This window comes from Pseudopodoces humilis, chromosome 5 (assembly GCF_049639895.1).
Source record: "Pseudopodoces humilis isolate 2021_Gansu_Grassland_sample_001 chromosome 5, ASM4963989v1, whole genome shotgun sequence".
Lineage (NCBI taxonomy): Eukaryota > Metazoa > Chordata > Aves > Passeriformes > Paridae > Pseudopodoces > Pseudopodoces humilis.
Genome location: NC_142204.1, coordinates 36,791,513 through 36,817,717, shown reverse-complemented (window position 1 = coordinate 36,817,717; position 26,205 = coordinate 36,791,513). Strand labels below are relative to the sequence as shown.

At 35.4% G+C, this 26,205-nt stretch overlaps 1 protein-coding gene across 6 annotated transcripts in view; it reads right to left on the bottom strand.

Moving 5' to 3' along the window:
- Positions 1-1,512: 1,512 nt before the first annotated feature.
- The window catches only part of CAPS2 (calcyphosine 2), a 30,066-nt gene continuing 5,373 nt past the window's right edge, over positions 1,513-26,205 (bottom strand). For 2 of the 6 annotated variants that reach the window (XM_005519372.3, XM_088055774.1), the window contains 13 exons: positions 23,542-23,697; positions 21,099-21,218; positions 16,501-16,568; positions 14,049-14,168; positions 12,858-12,932; positions 11,226-11,321; positions 11,027-11,120; positions 9,685-9,800; positions 7,557-7,633; positions 5,802-5,956; positions 5,131-5,250; positions 3,997-4,093; positions 1,513-2,721 (listed from right to left, as the gene is read on the bottom strand). In XM_005519372.3, the coding sequence (XP_005519429.2) occupies positions 2,546-2,721; positions 3,997-4,093; positions 5,131-5,250; positions 5,802-5,956; positions 7,557-7,633; positions 9,685-9,800; positions 11,027-11,120; positions 11,226-11,321; positions 12,858-12,932; positions 14,049-14,168; positions 16,501-16,568; positions 21,099-21,218; positions 23,542-23,697 (1,470 nt within the window). In that variant the 3' untranslated portion in view covers positions 1,513-2,545. Of the gene's footprint in view, positions 2,722-3,996; positions 4,094-5,130; positions 5,251-5,801; positions 5,957-7,556; positions 7,634-9,684; positions 9,801-11,026; positions 11,121-11,225; positions 11,322-12,857; positions 12,933-14,048; positions 14,169-16,500; positions 16,569-21,098; positions 21,219-23,541; positions 23,698-24,530; positions 25,332-26,205 lie in introns of those variants that run through there. The other 4 variants (XM_088055776.1, XM_088055772.1, XM_014248869.2 and 1 more) reach the window with 4 other exon arrangements.

Below are 26,205 nucleotides of genomic sequence, written 5' to 3'. Positions count from 1 at the left end.
GGTCCAGCCCAGATCCCTCTGCTGAGCCTTCCTACCCTCCAGCAGATCAAGGCTCCCACACAGTCTGAAAACTTACCAAGAAGGTACTTGATTCTCTCATACAGATCATCAGTAAAGGTATTAAACAGGACTATCCCCACTACTGAGCCCTGGAGAAAACCACCAGTGACCAGTCACCAGCTGGATGTATCTCCATTCACCACCACCCTCTTGGACCAGCCATCCAGCCAGTTTTTTATCCAGCAAACTGTGCACCTGGCTGAGCCAGGAGCAGCAAGTTTCTCCAGAACACTGTGGGAAATGCTGTCAAAGACTTTACTGAAGCTCAAAGCTCCCAAAGCCTTTCCCTCATACACAAGGTAGGTCACTTGATCATAAAAGGAGATTGAGTTGGTCAAGCAGGACCTGTGTAAATGACCTTGTAGTTAATAGAAATTATACAAATAGCAGATTTCACGTAATTACCACAGTGCTCCTTTCATTTTCTGGAAAATTTTGACCTTTAGAATTTATCTTAGATTATCCTTTTAGGTATCTATCTTCAGATAAAAAAAAAAAAAAAATGCAGGACTACCAAAGCTATGTTCTTTTAACAGCACCTCATTTCCATGATAACGAAGTAAATTTGTGGCAGATATGAGCTATACAGCTTCTTCTGACAAGCAGCCCCACTTAGTATATATCTATTTGTGTTGAATTTTTCCACTCCATAGGAAAATGTGAAACAATTTTCCTAAAAGCTTCACAATAAAATTAAACATTGCATAAAGAAATATGTCAATACCTCATTTCACAATCACTTTCATTCATTAAACTGAGCTACAGTTTTATCTGTTGGCACAATTCTCCTAAGTGAAAAAGTCTAAGTAGAGCACATGATTTCTTTAAAAAACTAACAAAAATGTGACTTGGTATTTTTGCAGCTATTTGAATGGACAAGTTAATGAGCAGATGACTCTGCTACCACTTAAAGCTTCCCTTCTCAGAACTACCTGCCATTCTCAGAATCACCAGTTCCAAGAACACTAATTAAAAAAAACCTTTCCAGTGAGAGAAATTCCAGCAGGAATGGGGAACAAGAAAATCATAATGAGTCAGAATTCTTGCTTAGAATATGTATTGACAAAATCTGCCTTTCCCTGTAAAAATACATACAGACTTTTACAGCTCCAACAGAGCCCCCCAAAATCCCTCATTTGATGATTTAGAGTAGAACCTCCAGTACTTGTTACATCTGAGGCCAGGTCAAACAATCCAGACATAAAAACACACAAGTGATTAGAACAAGGAAATACTATATCTAGACTACGCTAGTCAGCCACAGGGGACCAAAGTCTCTCATTTCAGCATCCATCCCAGCACTGCCCTTTAATTCCTGTGAAACACAAATTCTGTCTCAGAGGAAGATTCTTTTAACCACAGACTATAAATTCAAAACCTGGCAGACAAGCTTAGAGGAAAGTTATAAATTTTAATTGCATAGGCTCAACATACAGTTAATTTCAGTGACAGGTCTATGAAAACCAAAGTCTTTCTCTCATTAACTATATATTTTTATTTCTTAACACAAAGAATTTTACAGAATTAGCAAGATGTATTACATTGAGAATTGTACCTGTCAGAACATCTGAAATAGCAGAGAGTATTTTAATATATGATTTAATTTTTGTGATGGCAGAGGTGGTTTTTTTGGGCCTTTTAAAAAATACTTTTCTCTTTTATACTTTCAGAGTAGATAGAAAATGCTATATATCAGTTTGACAAAATCTTTAATTGTTATGTTTTAGTTTAAAAATCCCAGCAATATAAAGAAAACAGATATTTAAATATAAATTATTTGTTTTGAAAACCACTTAGCAAAATACAGGAAAGGAAGATAAGCATTATAAAATACATGTGTGATTACTAAAACCTTTGAGATTCAATGCTCAGCTTCGGATGCCTGACCAAAATGACAAAGCAAGATCAGTCAAGACAGTGCACAGGCCAAGGGGCTAATGCTGTGAACATCTCTGCACTTTCAGTACAGTAGACATCCTCAAAATCAGAAAAGGATGACCTGCTCTCTTTCAAGCTAAGTACCTGCATAAGAAAAAATAAGTGAGACAAAGAATGCTATAAGAAAATTTCTGAAGAAAAGCTACAATTCATATTTATGCAGTCAAATCTGAAGCTTTTCACAATGCATCATAAAACAAAATTTTCTCTTGCACATACCCCTTCAGGCATTTTAGTATTCTAATTCCCTTATTTTAAAATAGGACACTTTATTTTAATATAAAAAAATATGGCTTTTGATATGGGAAACAGCCTTAATAATTTCCAGTGAAAAGTCATGAACAGTATTTTTATTAGAAGAGTGGCTACCATAACTCAACAGACACTCCATGAAATTTGCCACATATTATTCTGAAAGCATCTAAAGTTTTCTGTCACTGAAATCAGTTTAAGACACTAATTATAAAGCATATCAAGATTTAATCCTCTCTTATTCAGCCATTCCTTGTTTAGAAAAGTCCCTTCTTCTTTTTTGTCATCTTCCACTCTAAATTCCCCATGAATTCCTTAAGATGTTAACAAAATCATCATCATCCACAATTCCAAAACTTAATCCTTCATAGTAATCTTCAAACTCAGAATAGGACACTTCATTGGGGTTGCTGCAGGACTCTCCTAATGCTTCTAGAAATGAAGATTTCATTTCTTCTTCTGCAGTTTTGCCTATAAAAGTATATTTTTCTATTAAATACATTTTAAAGAAGAGTGAATATGTAGCATTTAATATACTTAAGGCAAGAAAGCTTCAAATTTTAGCTTGCAAATACTTTTTTCATGCACAAATTCAATATTCTGATTTCAGAATTAAGTCATTGGCTTACTTATTACCACCTGTAGAAATTACCTTACTTTAATAGCATGACAGAATTAAGTATCAACAGAAAACATGGGGATAACCAGTTGCAATGAATTATGAGATCAGGAATTTTTTTTTTCTTCAAATGATTGCAAGAGCTGCATAATGCATTTGTAAACTAAAATTCTGAAGTTATCTTGTAAGAAAGCATGTTTACTGCAATAAAACGTGAAAGTTCTGGGAAAACTTTAAGATGGAAATATGTGTTTGAAAAGTGTTCTGCAATTTACATCTGTGTCCTAGAAATTTTATAAAGATAATATTCAGGATGTAGCATTGAGAAGAAAAGTACAAAAAATATGGCATTACAGCATTGGAAAAAAAATCTCATATTGTATTCCATACCCCCATGTAACTTCATGTGTTACCATTAAAATCACTGGCAATATAAAAAAAATCCTCTCTTCTACAGACGAAAAAGAAAGGGTCATGACAGCATGGAGACTTTCACAGCTACTAGTTTGGTATATGGGGTGTTGTTTTTTAAAACTGACAAACAAATATTTAAAGTCTTATTTTTTCAATGGCAGACTTTAAAAATTTTTGAGAATCCTGAAAAAATAATGAATAAACCAGCATTTCCTCTGCAAAGGATGACAAACCTGTCCCAGAAATAAATTAAGTTCCTTCTGAATAAATCATTCAAGTGCTGAGTACATTCTGTCAGTTGGAATCCTTACATATTTTGATGGAAAACAGTAATGTGAAAATAAGAGTATTCTACTGAGTGAAAATTATTGGTATCATATTTGCCACTGAAAACTTACAGATGAAAGCTGAGAAATAACTGCTTACAGAGGCAGGGAAAAGAACTACTCTGCATACAGGCAGTATTAGCAGCTTGATAGAGAGCAAGTATTAAAACCGTGTACATTAATTCCATTACTACTTATTGTCATGCTCTGGAGAGACTCATTTTAAGTCCTCAGATGAAGAAAGTTCCCCTTTGACAGCTCAAGTCTAAGAAAATAATAAAACAGTTTTTATTTCCAACCAGTTTTCGGATCTGCTGTCTCTGGTAACAAGATGACCTCTGTAGTTTGAGATTTTGGGTTGTTTGTTAGTTTGTTCATGTGAATTACCTGTCAATACCACAGGATGTTTCTTTGCACAGTAACATTTTCTGACATTTATCATAGGTATATTCCCAGTTTTGTTGAAATCTAGTTTCATATAAGCCTATAGGAGGAAAAAAAGTTTCATATAAGCATCTCAGGGGAAAAAAGTGGAAATATTAAAAGATCAAATACACTTAACTATCTAGGTACACACTTTTGGATCTTGTACAATGGATTATATCAGTTTACCTATTTTATGTAAGGTACTAGATACCAGAAAAACATTCTAGATTATGAAGTTTCATGATTATTTTACCTCAACAGTTTTTACATCAAATGTGTGTCCCCTCGTCAAAGAAAAATAATTGTCTTCTCTCCCTAATTTCTATCTCATCCTTAGAATCAGAAGTTTAGCTGCTTTCCTTCTGCCTCCTCCAATTATTAAGATTCTGCATCATTCTGACAGAAGCCTCCCCACAGCCTCTCCAGCACCGCTAAGAGCAGCTTCATTTTCATTTGTTTACTCAAATACACAGGCTTGATACATAAGGCTAGGAGATTTGGATCCTCCATGATTGAAAGCATGAAAGTATATGTCATTTTTCTTGATTTTGATATCCACTTACTACTCCTTTGGCTGGTTTGTGGTAAATATCTGATACTGCAAACAGCTCCACATTACATTACAGACAAATAAGTTGCATTTCACACCTAACATCTCACAAATATGACTCTTACTGTAGGCTTCAAAGGAGACAAGTATTAATGCCTCCTATTTCAAGCACTGCAGGAAGAAAGCCTATTCATGCAGACTTGCCAAAATTTGTCTTTTGCAAAAATAAGGAAACAGACTTTTGGAAGAGATCATCTAAAGGTGTCAGATGCTTTATACTCTGGACTGAACTATAAGAAGAGCACATATGCATGAAAACTCAAAATAATAAAGGAATTATTCCTAGAATTTAAAATGAACTATTTTAACAGTCCACTAATTTACCTTTCTGTTGTTAAACTGAACTGAAGCTTTAAGAAGTCAATTTCCAGGTACAGAACTTAAGAAAAATAATAACAAAACTCAACAACTAGAATATGATGAGTAACTAACTCCGAAGTTAGACAACGTAATATTTACGCTTAAATATCTGCAATAAAACTTACTTTTCTTACAAATGCTTTCCTATATTCATTCATTTCTCCAAAGATGGCATGGGTGAATTCTCCATAGTCGACCTTATCACTCTTGCTATCATCAAGAATAAGCCATAAGGATTCAAAGTCCTGCAATTTAAAAATATTTTGCCTAAGTTCTTCATTATATCCTGAAATAAGACAATTGCTATAATGGAAAGTTACAGTATTCTCACAAAAACCCCCAAACCTCTAGATGCAAACTCACTCAAAGATTTGTAAAAATAATGCATGTCATCAGTCGTCACTGATGACTATAATTCATGTTATTCACAGTTCTGATAGCTGTGAGCTACTTTTACAACAAAATTTATAAAACAAAGTAAAAAAACCTAAGTAAAGAGCATAAACTAAATTATCTTTTTAAAGCCTACAGAGAAAAAATGGGTTGCAATCACACTTGCTTCTTCACGTCATGATGTAAAAAGATTGCATGTTTTTAAATATATTATTTTTTATTTTGAAAAACTTCACATAGAACTGAATGCAGAAATGCCAACATACTATAAGGGAAATTAAAAAACCACCAAAGGAAAACATGCACAACCCAGGCATTAAACTATAGATTTAAGCAAAGAAAAGCAGCAATTACATAAATTAAGAAAGATAATACCCATGTTTACAGTTTCAGCTAGACTCACCCCTTCAGGTATTTCCAAATTGAATACTTTTAGAGCTTCTTTCAAGGTTGCTTGAGAAAGAAAGCCATTTCTGTTCTTGTCTATTTGTCGGAAATACTTTCCTAAGCTTGTTATAACCCGAACTCCTCTTTTACTTAGTGTTTCTCTGAATATACCTGAGGATTTTGAGAAATCAAGGACACAACATTTACCTGAAGTTGTCCACTTGCTATGGAGACAATATAGAAGTAAAGAACACCATGTCTACGTATGATGGTGCTTGTTAGAAAGACATACCCATGCACTGGGGCTCCCTTGTCTTTGACGAAAGAATGCCCGTCCAAAAGGAAACCACCAGTTATTTAACATTTGAGCGGAAGTCATATGAAGTATGTCTAACAAGCAATATCTAACAAACTTTTTTCAAAGAGACTACATAAGGAAAAGAGAAATGGCTATTGTCCTCTATATGTTAAGACTGTAAAACTGCCTGCTTCTGTGAGAACGGATTACATGCCATGATTTACCATACAAAGTAACTTTGGAACAACTACTTCAGAACAATACAAAAATTCTATCATGAGACACAGAGTTGTTTCTTTTTTCTACAAACTTGTTAAGTGCATGTAGGAACGAGAACAAAAATTACCAATTTGGCAAAATCATTCCCAAATTATACGCAATTTCTCTGGTAAGATTTATGAAAGTCTTCAGCTAGCAATTTCACTTAGGGATGTCTGAGTTTCTCAGCTTTGTTAACAGAAATCTCATGCTATTACCTTCAAATTAGTTGCATCTACAATTTTAAAGACAAATAGGGGCCAGGTGAAAGCAGGAAATTTTTTCCAGTGATGCTGAAACTCAGACATATGTTAAAAGGTGCCTTGAAGTATACACACACAGCATTCTTCCAGCGAACACCAGCAAACCTTAGATGTAGTCAGATAACTGAAAAGTCAGCTTGTGTCAGTTATGCAAGGGGAAAATGGAAGATTTAAAAATAACCCTAATAACCCTAATTATTATTCCAACAATTTTTTTGTAAAAGTCAATGTCCAAGCAGATTCTAGTGACCAAAGAGTGCCTACTTAAAGCAGGTTAATGACAGTAGTCAGGGGAGATTATACAAGCTGTGAGCTGCTCAGATCAACCATTTTTATTGACAAGGTTACAAAAATAAACACAACACTGTACAAATATCTTTCCATAATCTTCAGCAAAAAGCTATGCCTTTGTCCTAAAGACTGTAAATAGGAACATGGTAGAATTTATTTATATATTCCAGACTACACTGCACAATTATACTCATAATTTTTAAAAAGCAAAATAATAGAGAATATCAAAATGCAACTTATCAGTGTATAGAAGCAATGGCCAAAAGAAGTATCTAGCACAAAATTGATGGAAGAAATGAGATGGTGTTTGTACACTTGGCCAACAACAAATTTAATGACAGTGTAACATAGCATCAGTGTTATTTTTCAGAATTTTTTTCTGGGATTAGGTCAACACAGAGATTAACATTTTATTGATTACACTCATAATTACTCCGTACATTCTGCACAATCTTTACCCAGATCATTTATTTGAAGAGATAGGAGAAAGCTTTCTTATGAGTGATTTGTGCTGGTAACAGATTCTAATAATATTCTGATAAATATCTAACTTTTGTTTAATTTACACAAAATCTTCATAACATCGCTATTGTTCATTGCACTGAGCTGTAAAGACAGGGATATAGATATTAAAATTAAATGGGTTCTGGTAGATACAAACCTTGAATCTTCTTGAAAACTTTGCTGTCATCAACCAGTTGCCTGGAACACTCTTCCTTGAGTTCCACAGAAGAAGCTCTAAAGAAGTCAAAATTAATACTGATTGGTGAAATTACATGTAATATGACTATATTCAAAACAGATGTAGTAAAAAATCCCAACATATTCAACTCTAATTCATATATGACCCTAATAAGCACAATATCCAATTGCTTGAGTTTGAGAGGGCCTTCACAAAAGTCCTTGCTGACTAGCTGCAGATATGCAGAAATTCTTTTCTAACAGTATTAACTGGCATTTCCTCTACTAATTCATTAACCATGGATAATTCTTCCCATGCATAAAATCCCAAGAAATTTAGTTCAATCTTAATCTCATACCACTGGAAGAGTTTGTTAAAGCAACCACATTTAATCACCAACAGGAAAATAACATGAAATACTGTTCAAATCTCTCTTTAGAACACAAAGAGCAAAGGTGTAGACCAAAAGTATATCTAGAAATTATGGTTAAATTTTGTGGGTTTATTTCTGCTAAGCTCCCTTCTGAGAAGGGCTTCCCACAAATCTTCAACAGAAATTACTATAAAGGTCGTTAAAATTGCAGAAGAACCTACTGGAAGAAAAAAAAAATAAACCAAAAAAGTCTTACAATTATTTTAATCAGAATATTTAAAAAAATGGAAAACTGCTTGCTCACCAGTGTTTTGCCATGACATACTCCTGCTTTCTGAGGCCAAAGACTTATCTCTCTGTTATCTAGTAGGACTCTTCATCTCCACTCTGGGTACCCCTCATTATGAAGTCCCTAAAAGCTTACCTACACCAGATCACCTAAACTGGAAAGTCAAGAAGCACCTGCAGAGGACAATGTACTCCCCTCTAGAACACATGTAAACCAAATGATTCATGGTTTGTGACAGAAGGTCATAGCTGCTCCTGGGAACCTGCAGTATACCTCTTGGACTGTAGCTGAACAGGATTTTCTGTTAGTAGAGTAATGAAGGTAAGAGGACTCAATTCAAGCATTTTGCACCAGAGAATAGAGAGCTCAATAACATCCTCATAGAGAAGAAAAAGATACACTGAAATTTAGTCACTAATGAAAAGAATACAGAGAGAGTATAAAAAAGGAAATAATCTATTCCACACAGATAGCACAAAATCCAAAATTACAACGCATTGGGCAGGTCTTCTTTTTGGTTCTTCTATTCAGAGATAACATTGGTTCAACTCCAAATTTCACAGGTATAAGATCAGCAACAAATGAAAGAAGAAGCTGTTTACTTGAATGATAGGTTTCTGAGATGTAAAATGTCTTACATAAACTATCTGAAATTAAACTATATTGTGTTTTATTTCACTGAAACTTTGCCAAGAGGGAACAATTAGCAGCAAGCATCATACAACTATACACTTCTAGAACCAATTAAATTCAAATTTACTGTTTTATGCACTGTTAGCTTATTATGGCTCTTTTGCAAAGCTTTCAGTCTAAAGGGACTTTAAGTGAATATTACCATATCTGAGCTTCACATTACAAGCTTCATGTGTCTAAACACTTGCAGAAAGAAAATAATAGTCAAGTTCTGCTAACAAAGTAGTCCTTACATAGTGAGTGTATTTAATTGAGATTAAAATTAGTCTCTTCCTAATCAGGAAGGGATCAAAGTACAAGATACATGAGGAGAGGCTGGGAGAGCTGGAACTGTTTAGCCTGGAGAATAGAAGCCTTGAGTGATCTTACCCTCAAGTATATATAAATACCTGACAGAAATGAGTAAAGAAAACTGTGACAGGCTCTGCTCAGTGGTGCCTGTTGACAAGAGGCAATGGGCACAAACTGAAACACAGGAGGTATATGATTTGCATATAAAAACACATGACCTCAAGCAAAGAAAATAGAACAGCTTCACATTTCAATTCTTACTTTAAAATTACTCCTTACCATTCTAGGAAGTTACAGAACTAGGCAAAATCCTCTAACATCTATTACTAATTTCTCTTATGAACAGCCTAAATATGGATTCTGTTTTTAGCAGTGTAAGTAATAAGGTATTAGGAGCTTAATTTTTTTTATTTTTGCTTAAGGAAGGTAAGGTAATTTGAAAAGTAGTTAGCAGCACTTACTTTAGATTATCCATAGCTGCTTCATCAATACTTATCACACGAAGGGTGAAGACGGGGTTCTGCTTAACACTTTCTGGAAGGTTATGAGCAACACTTCTGAAAGTCAGATTTGCTCCCTGTTGATAAAGCACACAATGATTTAAAAATAGGTTGTGTATTTTGTAAATAGAGGGGAAAGGAAGAAAAGCAGGAAACTAAAAGCAAAGAATGCTGAGAAGAATAAAAAAAATGCAGTAGCTCTGACAGTAATATCTGGACAGTCTTGGTTTATAAAGTCTCCAAAACTCATGAATTTGGGAGGAGACAGAGACACTGATATTGTGCAGGGGTCTCAAGCACTTGGACTTCATGAGAGATCTGCATATCTTAATGTCAGCCCAGAAAGCAAGAGTGCAGATATGGAGATTCACAGACACAGCATCATCCCAAAGGGTTACTGAACTCGATGCAGTGCACTTTCAGAATGACTTTATGATGAACCTTTACTCAGAACACATTTCCATCTGCAGGCTGCAAAAATACACATGACAATAAAATATTAAAATCCCAACAAGTAGCTTTATCTTCCATATAATAAACTCATCTATTTCATCTTTGAAATTCTTAGGTGGCTGTGTAACCTATGTGTTAGGATAGGCAGATGATTAGACAAAACACACTAAAAACTAATGTCGACTTCTTTTACTTTCTACAATCATGGTTTTCCCTCTAAACTTCAGATTTGAAGGAGGAGCACGTGAGGAATTTGGTGAAAACAGCCTGTACTTGAAAACTTGCTCAAGTATTTATAAACCATGAACACTTCACCCAATACAGAAGTAGAGCAGTACAGAAGGTGCTATATGATTTTTAGTCAGTCATCAGATTAGCTGGTAGACAAAGTTTAACATTGTTTCATACACTTGCTCTAAACATCTGGTTGTTTACATTTCAAACTGTAGGCTAAAAACAATTAACCTGCAATTTCTTCATTTAATAAATATTTAATCATTGCTTCGAGTTTAAAATGCCAGCAGACCTTGCAAAGACTATTTACTTTTAACAAGTACTTTGGTCTGCTTCCTCTTCAGGACTCTCCTTGCCGAGTGGATCATTTCGTCCAAAAAAGGTCCACACTGTCAGCAGTCTTGTGCCCTCTAGGGGGAAAACTGCAAGCTACAGCTTAATCTGAAACCTAAATTGGCAACTTCTAAAACGTGGGACAACAAAACAATCCAGACTTCTGAGAATCTTTAATTCAAGGGGAAGACTTTTAGTCTTCTCAGACGAAAAGAAGTCTAGATCACAATTTATAATTCAAATATTGCCTCCAAAAAAAGATATTCAGCAGAAGAATACTTACAATGTAGAAGTCACTAAGATCATAAGCTTTTCCCTTTCTTTGTCCACGTTGATGTTGATAAACTCCCTTCTGAATGAAAGGCAAGGCATTTGTCCTGTGAAATAATTCAAAACTAGTACTAAAACAATTAAATTTATTTAAGCTTCTTAGATACAGTGAAATGTTTTATAAAACCCTTTAAAAAAGTAATTAATCCTACCTGTTTTTTCCAAACTGTCGATATTCATACACAGTAAGGGATTTGTCACATGCAAAAAAAAATCCAATCAACTCCCTACAAGCATCGTGACCATTTCTAGAAGGAAAATTGAAAAGCACCTTTATTTTTTTCACCTATATGAATCCAATTCAACCCAAAAATAAGTAACATTTATTTAGGAATCAGAATGGTTTGAGTTGGAAGAGACCTTAAAGATCATCTAGTTCCAAAACCCCTGGCATGGGCCAGGACACCTTTCACTAGACCCCTCTGCTCAGAGCTCCATCCAGTTTGGCCTTGAATGCCTGCAGGAATGGGGCATCCACAGCTTCTCTGTGCAATCTGTTCCAGTGCCTCACCAGCTTCACAGTAAAGAATTTCTTCCTGTTATCTAATCCAAACCTGCCCGCTTTTAGTTTGAAGCCATTCCCCCTTGTCCTGTTGCTACACACCCTTTAAAAAAGTCCCTCTCCATCTTCCCTGCAGCCTCCCTGTAGGCACTGGAAGGCTGCAAGAGGGTCTCCCTGGAGGCTTCCCTTTTCCTGACTGGACAATTCAACTCTCTCAACCTATCTTCATAAGACAGGTGCTCCATCCCTCTGATTATATTTGTGACTTTCCTGTGGATCACTCCAACAGGTCCTTCTCATGCTGGGGATCCCAGAGATGGACACAGCAGTGCAGGTGGGGTCTGATGGGAGAGAGGAAGAACAGTAGAATCCCCTCTCTCGCCCTGCTGGCCACATTTCTTTTGGCACAGCCCAAGACATGGGTGGTTTCCTGGGCTCAAGCGCAGGCTGCAAGAAGCACACTGCTTCTCATTGATCAGCACCCCCAAGTTCTTCTCCTCAAGGCTGCTCTCAGTATTCAATTTATTTCCAATGTTGCATGTAAAATTTATTTTTTTAAAGAGCTCTTTGACTTTTTTCTCTAACCCACCATGAAATTCAGCTTGTGCATTTGGTCACATATTTTAATTCAATATTCTATTCTCCATAATGCTAAAAACACCTCTCAAGGCTTCGTATTTTAGTATGTCAATATAATTTTCACTGATTAACTAAAGGATTACATACACCAGAACTACTGCATTCATTGAGGTATATGAAAGTATGTTGCTGAATACCCAGCTATGTCTAACAAGTATACAGCTCACAGCTGCAGAAAAGCATCACTTTCAAAACTGAAAAATATGTTTATCCTACCACTACTCAAATCAGAATACTGTAAAGACATTCTAAAGTTTAATACATAAGGAGCTATGAACAAGTTGCAAAGCCATTACTACTTATAGCAGTTGCCACATCTAAGATAAGGCTAAAATAATTTTAATCAACTGAGATGCAACAGCTAAAAGCACTATTTTACACAGTCCCTGTGATAACTGTCCTGAATAGAGCTATGGGTATGATGGTAACATAACATTGCTTACAGATCTTAACATTGTACAGTGGGACTGTAAAGCCAATATCCATTACTTATGTCAAAATTTTTAGTATACATGGACATCCACACGTACTTTTTTTCTTCAGCACAAAGAGCAGAAACGTTCAGTGCAATTAATCAGTTCAAGAGAGTAATCCTCATTCACAAATTCTGAGCACTGAAAAGCTTCACAAAATTTGTGATTACCTCGATATAATCCTACTATCAAAGCGTAGCTTGTTGGAAAGCATGTTCTCAGTTAGTCCTGATTTGGTCCTTACTCTGTGAAAATAATGCAGCATGTTAATGATACCTATATGCCCACAGATAAATGTTACATAAAACACAACCATTTCCAAACAGCTGAAACTATGAAATACGGTATCCTTGGCAACTGGCTGAGGAGATGATCCTTTGTAGTTGAATTAGAAAGCAACTCAGAGCTGTAAAGTGCTCTGTTATTATATAACATGAGAGTACATTCACAGAGAACATAGATATGAATGGGAAATTCTGTTTACATACACTTATACAGAGAATTAACCTTTATCTCTACCACTCACCATACTTCCATGAACCAATGTGTTCTGTTGCAAAAATACCTAGGTTGGGGCTTTTGTACCCACCTAAATATTTTATATTGGCCCTGTAACTAGTTCCAGAAATGGAGATTTGTCTATGTGACGGTTGTAAGAAATTGAGACTGGTTTTGTTGCCTTTTTTCCTCTTTTTAAGAATACAAAGATGACATTTGATGAGAAAGACTTTAGAGCAGGATGTTAAAATGCCCAAAGCAGAAATGCTTGTCTGAATGTTGAGAAAAATTAACAGAACAAAACTCAAGACCTGCAGATTCATTTAATTTTATGTATCACAGTGTTTCCTCAGGTTTTTTTAAGTCCTTGGAGCAACTAGTTCAATGCTGATAGTCCAGGAACGTCATTTAAATGCCAATAGGGTTAATTATTGCAGCAGAAATCAAAACATGCAAGAAAAGTATGATTATATTGTGAAGATCTACATTAGCATTTACAGATGCATATTTATGCAATTTATGCACCTAAGGATAGGAATCTCTAAAAGGATACTGACAGGATTGCAAACATCCAACCACTTGGAAAAGGCTGGCAAATCCTTGTAATGAATAATATCAATACAAGCTTAACAGTGTTCTCACAGGTTTTATAAATTCTATGGATCAAACATAATACATAGAGAATTCATATAAAAAGGTCCCTATTATCTCACTAGGCAATATCAAGCACAGGAAAGCTACAAAAAAGGCCTTGCATGAAGCTTGTGGATTCAAGCCAAAAACAGAACATCTGCAAAGGCAAACAGAATTCACAGAGCTAAACAAAAATATATACAGCAGAAAATTTATTTTTATAAACTTACTTGGTTTCATGGAGTGTCCTTTTTCTAAAACGCATCGGTGCTATGCCAGCTCCCAGAAGTCCTTGAGCTTCCTTGCAAGCATCAGAACGTGTGGACTGCTCTGGATCACTTATGACAGCTCTGACCACAAAGAGCAAGGAGAAGCCCTCTGACTATTTGTATGGCTGAATTTCAGGTCTTATATATTTTAATGCAGGAAAGAAAATACCCAAGAATAATACAGTAATACAATCTTGGAGTTATCCATTAAGCTTGCATAAATTTGTGGGCCTACTTTTTTGTTTGTTTTTACAAATTCTTAAGTCTATTTCTTAAAATCAAACATACGCATTAATATTCTGGCAGTGCACTGCTACACAGCAATGTTGCATGCAGATACATATTATTTAAAGGATACTTTATGTGTCTTTAGATAAAATAAGTCTTCTTATTATTATGAAGGCTTGTGGGGTTTTTCATCATTTCCACTATTTCTGTAAATATTCCATCAGTGATATTCTTTAACCACTGCTCCCTCCAGTATCAGTGATATCAGCTACTAGCACTGGCCAGTGACATCACCTCAGAACCATAGAACAGCCCAGGCTGGAAGGCAACATAAAGATCATCTAGCTCCAACCCCCATGCTGTGGGCAGGACACCTTTCACTGGACCAGGTTGCTCAGAGTCCCATCCAATGTGTCATCCAATAAAAACATTGGCACTTCCTTCCTCAAAGTGCTAACTACACAGCTGAGAGGTTTTCAACGTTCCAACAAGCAGAAAAGAAATAGATGAACTGGGTTTTGAACATTTTGATATTCTCTGTATCAGTTCAACGACTAAACAAAAGAAGAGACCCTTTAAAAATAAATGAGATGCTTGTTATGCTATTGAAATTGTTATCAGAAGGGAAATAATAATTTTGTATGGCTATTATAGTTTTCTAAACTTGCTCTCTGATCTATACAGATAGATCTTTGTACACATCAGTTACACTGATTTAACTGCAAGATTTGCCTACTAAAAAAATATTCAAAACACCTTTGTATTTCTTTAAATAGCTTTTTTTTCATGCAACAGTTTTGAACTAATCTTTTCTGATCAACATCCTGATATCTGATACCAATTTGTTTGGAAGTACAGGCAGAGTTATATTTGGAATATAAACAGAGAGATTTTTTAAATTAAAACTTGATGCAGCTGCAGCGCTACTGAATATTGTTTTGACATTATCAACAGAAGGTTTCAGAGTAGAAGAAGGAATACATTGAAAAAATAAGGCAAAGCAGCAGAAGGAGGTTAAACACAGAATGGGCATCCATGATCCAAGAGGCACAAAGCTGTTCATTTAATGCAACATCAGTAGTACTGAAACACTTCAACATAACCAGCATATTTTTAAGATCACCTCTGTAATAATCTTTAAAGTGATATGACACAGGCCCAGCACTTATCTGAGAACCAGGGGTTTCTACCCTGTATAGTTCCATAATTTTAATCCTGCTAAATGAAGATTAAAATTGGAATTTAACATTGTGTTTCATGACAGTCTTATTTCCCTCAGGCAGCCTTCTTGTCATGTCAGCTTTTAAATAGTGTAAAAGTGTTAATAGACTTTTAAACAATATAGGTCATTTAAACAGTCATTGTAACAGAAACAAAGTAAAACTAAAATGGTGAACTGCAACAACATTTCAACCTCAAAATCCTAGGATTTGATGGGCTGGAACACCACTGCAGATGACTCCAGAGATTGTAAACTACGCACAGAATGCAAAATAATCTAGACATACCCACAGATAATTTTTAGGAAGTGTAAAATAACATGAAACTATATTAAACAAGCTTGCATCTTATACTGTCATAACCAGACAGCTTGCATAAAGCCCTGAATTATTAAAGCATGCTTAAAATAGAGGGATCTTTCTGCACAGAAGTGACGCTTTCTTGAAGCTAAAGGGACAGCAATGAAGGCAGGAGATCTTACTGTACAACCTCAACTTATAATAGTGCCTTTTTTTTTCTACATGCCCAGCATTGGTATAATACTTCTTTATGCCTGAAAGGTGCTGTGTCAGTATTAATAAAGAATTAATAAACAGTACTAAAGCTAAGATTTTTAGAAAGGACAATAAATATTGAGGATGTGTAATTTATAACATCAGGCATCCATATATTTTCTTGAGGTGCAAGAGGGCTACTTTTGAGAGCTAGTGCTATTGTAAAGACATTAAAATACATTAAAGTATAAAATTAAAAATTATTTCCAGAAAAGAAAATAACATACACATGGCACTTTAAACTGATAGTTTAAGTTGTATTAAAAAGACTTTCCATTTAAAGAATTTTTGCAAATAATACTACTACATTAGACTTCATAAGATGACCAAAACACCTCTTAAGCCAACCACTAACAGATCTAAATTCTTCTGTAGGGAAAATTGAGATTTTACATTATAAATTCATTTACCTACATAATTGATCCACCATAACTTGTTCTACAACAGCCTGTTTTCTCCTCTCTGCAGCCACATCCTCCTGCAATGAAAAACTGGCTGAGAACAAATGAAATATATAACAATAGGCACTTCAAATAATAAGTTACCCTTTAAGACAGCATTCAGAGGTCACAAATTTACCCATGCCACAATTTTTTTTTTTTTACATTTTTAATAGGGTTAGGGTTCTATTTGCATAAAAAATAGACATATAATATTCTCTAGTACACACTCAATCTATCTATGCATATTAGTTGCAATAAATAGGAGACTTCTAGTATTTAGGTTGACAGGCTAAATCCCTATTTCTGTATTGTTTCAAATACATTTTGTAAGTACAATAGGAGACTGAGGAGACTCACATTGTTCCAGTTTTTATGGGTGACAGAGATTCCAACTAAGAGAATAAAACTTTACCTCCAGCAATTTTAGTCAAAAAAAATATTTTAAGACTTAGTCTCAATTGCAAGATTTTTCTTTCCTGCATGCCACAATAATTTTCTGCTGAGACAGGTCAATCTGAAAAACCTTTCAGGAAATATCATCCTAAAGGGAAAAGGGGTTTTAACATGATCTTATTATTATTTTTCTTAGAGTAACACTGAACCATAACCTTGTGCCTTTCACTGTAATGTGTGCAGGCACTGATCATAACCTGTTACACAGAGAGAAACCAAAGCAGGTTCCATCCAAAAGGGGATAGCCCAGGAGAGTATGGAGGCCACCAGTAATAACCAAGCCTCACCACCTCTCTTTATCTTCCACATTTCTGAACTTTTTTACAAATTTAAATTTGCCTTTTATTAAAAAACAAATAATTTTATATACCAGAAAATAGAGATTATTGTTACTAAGGGGGTTTATGCTTATATTTTTTAGATATTCTGAAAGTAAATAATTAAGATATTTTTTCTAAATGGTATTGTGTGTAAAGCAAATTTGAGAGAAATCCAGCTTTTGTGTGAATGAAGAAATGAAAAGTTTCCAGGTACCTATAAAATAAAGATAATTTTAAAATAATAAATAACAAACAAACAAACAAACAAATAAATAAAAGATGTTATGGGTAGAATTCACAATCTTCAAATAAATACTGACTGGCACTAGTGAATAAAAAGAAAAACAAATAAAAAAAACCCAAATAACTAATGCAACACCAAACCAGCGGTTGGTTATTCCAAACTGATTTTAAGCCTTAGAAGATTTTGGAATTATAAGAGATAGAGGATTTTTCAGTTTGCTTTCATGTTTCATTTTTACACCTATAAGAAATACAGGGTGCTTTATTCTGAATTATTCATTCTTTACCCATTAACTGTTGCAACAGATTTATGAAAAAGAATGATGTAAAAGAGGACACAGTGACAGTATAGAGCAGTATTTGTTATAATATATTCCATGGACCCTGGCTTATAGATCCAAACCAGTTAGCATGCTGAAAAGAATCTGATTTAAAAAAAAAACCAAAAAACAGAAAAAAAACCTTACACCTTAAACTTCAACTGAGTATTAGGTTACTGCATGTAATCTTTCATGAAACATCTTCCATTCTGCTCTTAGACAAAAGCTCTACTATGAAATTACAAAAATGTGGAGGGCCGAGGCAAACACTGAACTTGCAGCAGCTCTCAGTGATAAAAAAGTAGTAACTGCTGTTCTCTAAATATGAGCATTCAGAGAAAACCAACGTTCTTCAGAGGTTATATATGACATTTATTGGCAATGGACTCTTTTGTGAATCACAGAATCAAAGAACAAACTGAACTGGAAGGGGCCTACAAAGAACATTGAGTCCACCTCCTAGGCCTGCACAGAACCATTCCTGAGTCACACCATATGCCCAAGAGCATTGTCCAAACACTTCTTGAACTGTCAGGTTTGGTGCTGTGACCACTTCCCTGGGGAGCCTGTTCCAGTGCCCAGCCACACTCTGGGTGAAGATTTTCTTGATATCCAGCCTAAACCTCCCCTGACACAACTTCATGCCATTCCCTCAGGTCCTGTCACTGGTCACAAGAGTGAAGAGATTAGTACCTGTCGCTACTCTTCCCCTCATGAGGACGTTGAAGACGTGACTGAGGTCACTCCTCAGTCTCTGTCAAGCTGAACAGACCAAGACATCATTTGCTCCTCATACAGCTTCCCCTCAGGACCCTTCACCATTTTAGTTGCCCTCCTTTGGACACTCTCCAGTATTTTAATATCTTTCTTATATTGTGGCACCCAAAGCTGCCCCCAGCACTCGAGGAGAGGCTGCCCCAGCTCAGAGCAGAGCAGGACAATTCCCCTCCCTTGCCCAGCTGGCCACGCTGTGCCTGATGTCCCCCAGGACAGGGTTGGCCCTCCTGGCTGCCAGGGCACTGTTGGCTCAGGCTCAACTTTCAGGTTCCAGGACCCCCAGGTCCTTTTCCCTGGCACTGCTCTCTGGCCTCTCATTCCCCAGTCTGTCTGTCCATCCAGGGCTGTCCTGTCCCAGGAGCAGAATCCAGCATTTTTCAGTGCTGAACTTCATGTGTTTGGTGATTGCCCAGCCCTCTGGTATGCCAAGGTCTCTGTGCAGGGCCCTCCTACCTTCCAGGGAGTCAGCAGTTACTCCCAGTTTTGTATTATCTGTGAATTTGCTCAGTATCCCAGTCCTGTGTCCAATTACTTATGAAGGTATTGAAGAGTACAGGGCCTAAAATGGAGCCCGGCAAAACCCCACTGGTGAACTTTCATCCCAAATCACAGAAAAATCAAGAGAAGTTCTACTTTAACATTTGACTTTTTGGTAATGATTGCAGTAAAAGGACATATTAACATTGAGTATCCTTAAGCAAAATTTTCTAGTACCTTAAAATGAAATGCCAACAATTGAGGCAACATATACAAAATGGAATTACTACACAGGCAGTTACTACTGGCAGTTTTTTCCAGTATTCTAACACTATCAGAAGCTGGACCTAGGAGAGCCTGAGATGGTCCTCAAAAGAGAGAGTCAGCTGGTGCTAACCATGAGTGCTAACTCATAATAACAAAAGGGCTTCTAAAGGTCACAGTAACACCTTGCTCAGACACCTGCTGGCTTTCTTTTAAAGCATGGCAGCTACAGAATGTCTTCTGTTTTGTGGTTCTGCACTGCTCCCTTTCTCAGGGCTTTCACAGTACGTGCTTTAGCATTAAGTAGTTTTTCTTGGGATAATTCAAGACTTTTTTCCATTAACTTTAGATGATAGTATGGATTTTTAAATTTATTCTAAAAATAAAAGCTTAAGTACTTTCTCAAAAGACTTTCTTATGATGAAAATTACCAATGACTTCAGTAGAGCAACATCTGCATTCAGTTCAATAAGACTAGAAATCAAATAAAGGCTTGCAATGGTGCAAAATTCAGTGCACAGTGGCAAGCAAATAAAATGAATTAAAATTACTATTTATTTTTAAAAAGTCATAAAATTTCTCATGACTTAATATTCTATGAGAAAGTTAGAATGCATAACCCTTTTCTGCAATACCTTCAAAAACAGTTATAAAAGCCATCACTCTGCATATGCAAATACTGAATCATGCAATATCAAATTAAGGTTCTTCATCACTGTAAATGATCCTGGCTGGATTCAAGGCCTGGCTTCAAATGGGCAAGACTTATTGTTCAGTCCCAATAAGAGTAAAATTCATGTCTATGTAAGAAATTAAAGAAGTGTATTGGGTACATCCACGTAAGGAAAGTTTTAATTCTCCTCTCTGCATGCTAGTGAGTCCATCCTAGTTTCTAGACTTCAGGGCTCCCTCCTTCCTTCAGAAAGGATCTGACAAAAGATCAGAGCAAAAACAATTGAAAGGAGAGGCTAAGGGAGCTTGGGTTTGTTTAGTTTGCAGAACCAGCAGCTATGAGGCATTCTGAAGAGAAGTTACAAAATTAAGAGAACCAAACTTTTTTTGACAGAAGCCAACAGTATAACAGGATGTAAAGGTTGCACACTGAGCCTTGGGAAGATTGGTGTGGACAATAGAAGGAATTTCTTCACACAGAGAACAGCATGACACATGAAGATATTGCTTAGAGACGCTGTAGAAGCTCCATCCCTAGAGCTCGAAGACACAGCTTCAGTTGTTGCTGACTCAGTGTAATACTAGCTGATGGAATTATGGAATCCATGAATCATTGAATACAGGCTCAGCTAAAAGCTACGGATCAGAGGAAATAATAGAATATACTGAGCTGGAAGAGACCCACAGGGATCACTGAAGTCCAACTTCTGACACTGAATGTAACATTATGTTTAGGTTCACTCAACCACCTTAGTTATTTTTATTTGTATGAATGTATCTGTATATATTACTCATAATTTGTGTTCTCATTTATATAGATTACCACATAAAATACAAGCACTGCAGATAAGATTTTAAAAATGCTCACTGGATTGCTCAGTTCAACTACCATTGAAAGAAAGTTTAAACTCACATGATTTTAATGAGTCCAATTACATACTAGACCCAAATCCCCAAAGGCATGACTTCTCTTGAACATCTGAGAAGCCATTCTCCACATCTAGGTGGTTAGCAGGATAACATCAGTCAAAATACTTACAGCTTCTGATTTCCTTACATTGTGCTGCATTTTGTAAGGCTTGTTTGTATAGCATTGTTGCAGGAGAGCTTTCTTATCAATAGTTACAAAATCATCTTGTCCATCATCAAGCTGTGTACCCTACACAAAAATACATTCTTTTTATAATGAAATGTAGTAAAAACAAACTAAAAAACCCACACATGTTTTCCTCAACAATTTATTTAAAAGTACTACTTTCTTCTTTACTTTTTAAAATGTCTACTTCTTCTACTCCATGCTAATTAAAAGAGAATTTTTTTAAGCCTAGCTCTTTACAGAAACTGAATTTTATAAGGAAAGACTAGAGAGCAAGATTTGTATCTTTTGTATAATTACCAGTTTTCATTCATACTGAAATAAATAATAAATTTAAATATCTCAAAAATACTTTGTTCCTACAAGCTTTGTGAAAAAACACAGCAAGTCAGAGGAAGCAGACTTTAGTATCTCTGAGGAGAAGACAAGAAATCCTCATTTTTCTGTTCTGCTCAGGAACAACCAAGTGGAAGCAGAGGATTTGCTGTTAGGCATAAAGCTCAAAGCTCACTGTAGAGCTTTGTGACCAGTGAAGAAGTTAAATACAGCCTAGACAGGGAAAAGCCAAAGCATGCAACTGATTCTAACAGACTTGTAAACCAGTCCCAGGGTATTACAGAAATATTTCATACATGGACAATATGAAAAAAAGGGATACAGGAAGTTTTTACAGAACTTTCCTATGCTACAGAGGTAGCATAGGAAAGAAATCAAAAGAGTGGGTTTTGTTAGCAATCTCCTCCAGGAGCACCTTCTTTTCAGAAAAGGTAAGTTGCTGCAAGTTCCACTAATCAATCACAACAAGCGTGTTGAAATATTTTGATTTATTCATCTAACCAGGTAGTGTTAATATCTAACACAAAAAATTTGTTCTGATAGACATTATATTAAAATCTGTGAGAAGAATTAACACACATGCTTCTAGTGCTTAGCAACTATCTTTCTGGAATCCAAAATCACCAGAAAAAAAAGCCAGTCCCATTTTTTTTCTCCCAGCACACATTTGCCATCTATTTCTTCATTTTCAGATTAACTTGGCTGCTCCTGTAAATACCCTTTCAATGGGTTTGCATAAAGGAGTCACTTCTTGAAAAACAGATTATGAGTGCCAACTTAGAGCGGAATCATTAGGAAAAAAAAACAAAAAACACCAAACTATAACAAATCTGCAGAACAGAAAATCTTACCTGCCACCAAACATAAAACTAAACCACAAAATACCTCAATTTCTTTTTCATTCACCACTTATTCACAGAATATTTAATAGGTTTTTTCACGTTCTCTTTTATCTGATCACTAGAAGCACAACTATGAAGAGAAAGCTCTTTTAAAGCTATCTACAATATGTGAAACAATCTTTCTTTTGAAAAACCTTCCCTTTTTATTCTATCGAAGGTTAACAAAGTAATTTCAGTAAACTCCTTGTTATTCATCACAAACCTTTTCTCTGAAAAGCAATGAGCACAATATGTTCCATCAACATTTGCATACTTAATTTTCCATTAAGATTCTTAAATGGCCATCTACCCTCAGCAGAATCTAGCACTCAAGCAAGTCCTCACAGCTGTTGCTTACTTAGGTTTCCTGCTTCCTTACACCTACAATGATGCATCTTTCCCTGTTCAACCACTCCTCTGCCATCTCTTCCAAACAAGATTAAAGCTGGTTTTTTTCAACCCTTTGTTTCCCAGTCTCTCTCAACTGATCTTCCCTTCTTTGCACCTTAATTTAAAAACATGAAATAAACCTGGCAGAACTAGTACAGCTTGCAGTCCAACTGCACTGAATCTTACACAACATCAATATCAAAGCAAAAAGTACAGGTATCTTTCCATATTTTAACCCCATATTCCTTTGCATTTTCAATGTTAATAGTTCTCTGAGGAACGGATTAAGTCTTTAATTTCTCCTTAAAATTTTAAGTCCTACATACAGTCCCAATTTACAGAACAGTAATTAAAATACTTCTAGATTTGTAAAATAAAGAAGCTTGAATGAATTTCTGGTTTTGGAAATAACACTTTACTAAGATCTTCCTGCTGTCTCTCCTCTTCTTATAGGCTTTAAGTTCTTCCCTATCAATCATGATAATCTTCAGGCTCAGGCTAGAGATGCACTATGAAGGCCAGTGCTACTTTCCTTACCAGAGAACACAACCATACATAAATTCTCAGAGCACTTCAGTTTCTTGCTCTGCAACGACTGAAACAACCTTCCAACAGTTTATTTCCTCCTCAACATCAGATGCTTAAATTACATGTTTTTTATTTCCTTACAATAAAAACATTAAATTAATTACATACATGTGAAAACCTTTCCAAATAGTGTATTTAAATAATGATATACATTTTCTATTTAAAAATGCAATTTCTACTTTGCCAGCTACCTTTATTGAAGTGTCTGGACACTGGAGGTGGTCTTTTTTCTTTTCTGCAGTTCTATGAGGATGTTGCTTATATTCTTCCTTCATACCTGATTCATACTGGCCATGCTTTGGTTTGGATCTGTCTGTGGCAGATATCAGGTTTTCTGGTCTTGTCTTCTGCTCCAAAACAGAATGTTAAAACAATGAGTAATCAATATAACAGCCTCTGGCTGGTCTATTAAATGATAACAGCATTTTTTTAGTTCCTATCCAGTATAATGTCCAAAACTTCTTGATATGATGCTTCAAATTAAGAAAAAATGCAAACAGGATGGCATATTCAGGCTTAATTTTCATTGAGTTCTTCAAATTCTACTGGTTTAAAATCTAAAAAATACACACTCAAATGGTTTTACATCACTTTTAAATAAAGAAGTCAGATTCAGTGGTACTGCCTTATAACATCACTAAAACAGAAATTCTGACGTTTGATTTTTGGATGGTTGAAAACAAATGGATGGATGTTTTTTGGTCAGAAGTACTAATACTCTTGTATGGCAGATGAGAACTGGGACAGTGTTCCTTAGAACAACATCAGCTCCACAGATAAGTACCTTTCTAACCTTACATTCATTTCAAGGCTCTCCACAACAGAGGCTGGGATCAGTAGAAAGGGCAGCAATGACAGAAGTCCAAGATTCCAATTTTCTTCTGTCCTCCTGAGTAACTAACATCTTCAATATTTAAGTCATATTCTTTCAGTGCTAACAAAAGTAAGGTGGCCTTCTCTAGCATCTCTACCCAACCGCTGTAACTCATTTTGCAACAACAGTATTATAGTCCTGCTGTAGAAAACCATTTCTCAAAACTCAAAAAGATTTATGTTTTTGAAGAGCCAACCTTCTCCATCAAAAGAGGATTCACATCCCTTCCCTGGTTAATTCCTGAATTATAAGAGTATATTTAAATTTTTCTTCCAAAAGTGACCTATTTTAGGAAGATTTACTTACACAGTTACTGAAGAAGCCGGAATCTATCTGGCTCAAGGAAAGCTTGGTCAGAGCCCCAGAAGCAAGAAGTGCAGAAATAAAGGCCACTCAGAGGAATACATTAAAATATTTTTAAGCAGCTTGAAAATCTTCTCCGCAAAACAAAAGATGGGGAGCAAGTCAGGCAAAAAAGGGAGAAAAAGAGAGAGAAAGAGAGACAGAGGGACACAGAGAGAAAGGATAAGTAAATAGAAGATACATTCCAATACACTGAGCACTCAATATTCAAAACACAATGAAGGCAGAGAGGAATTAACAAGAGATAAAGAAAAGCAGAAAAGAAAGGGATAAAGACCCTGAGAAACAAAGCCACACCTACCTTCCATTAGCACTCCTGCAGCTTGACAGAGTTATACATATGAGCTTCGTTAAAAAAAAAGGGTAAAGCAAGAAGTGTAATCACAAATATACAGAGCCAAAAAGGCTGTAACAACTGAAGCATGTTTACAAGGCAGTAGAAAGGAAAATAACCTACCTGTAGTTACATCTGTTGTAAAACAAGTTTTACAGTTACATCCTGAGACATGTATAAATACCTATGTTGGCCACGTATTCTAAAAACTAGTACATTCTTAGTACAGTATTTTAAAAAGACCAAAAAAACACTTACTATTTCAGTTTTTACTTGAATGAAATTGTTTTACAAGTAGAGAAACCATTTGTTTATATAGGGAAACATACAAAATAGTGATCTTGGCAGATTCACCTTGAACTCCAGCCAATCTGGAGTTATGCCCTTCAAGTTACTATATTATTTGTTTCAAGGAGCAAAGGTTAAGCACAAATTAATTTAAAATTGGTTTTCCTTCTAGCTGAAATCCTGAGGTTTTTTTAAAAAACTCACTTGGATATTTCTTAGGTTTACATAAGTTAAATATTTTTGAAATAATGGACTTTTAATCAGTGTATTTTTTAGTAGTTTCTCCAATAAGCTAGTTCCTGTCACATAAAAGAAATTAAAACATATTACATTTTCAGACCATATAGGATAGTACTGAACTGATAAGACTTTGTTAGTCTGTATTTTTTCAACTTCTTTACCTCCATTTTGTTCTGACACAATTTCTAGACACCTGTTTAAAGGAAAACAGGAAATAATATATATCATGATCAAATAAAAAATTGTCACATTTATTTTGTTCATATTTAATTCAGATATAGGAGTTCAAAAGAACTCTGCATTCAACTTTCCTGTATTCAGGGAAGTGTACTGAGTAATTAAATTAACTCTTAAAATGTTTATACTGGATATTGATCCTGAACAATGTTGCCCTGTACTGTAAACCAGAATATTTGCATCTGGGCTACTGTTTACCTTGAAAAGTACCTAAGACTAGGGGTGATTAAGTTTCTTAGTTATCCAGGGGGAAAAAAAAGCCAACATGATGAGGAAATTTTAACAATAAAAAGAGCGCTAACAAATTTGACATAATTCCAAAGTTTATGTCATAGTTCTGTTTTAAAGACAACAGCCCTAAGAAAAAAAACATTAAATGGCTGCAAGTAATTACAAAAGTTTTCACCAGAAGTAACTACTGTTCCGTAGAAATAATACTTAGTGCTTGTAAACATGGATTTTGTCTTCAATCATACATTTACTACTACTAATCTTTGTTATTACTACTATTAATATAGC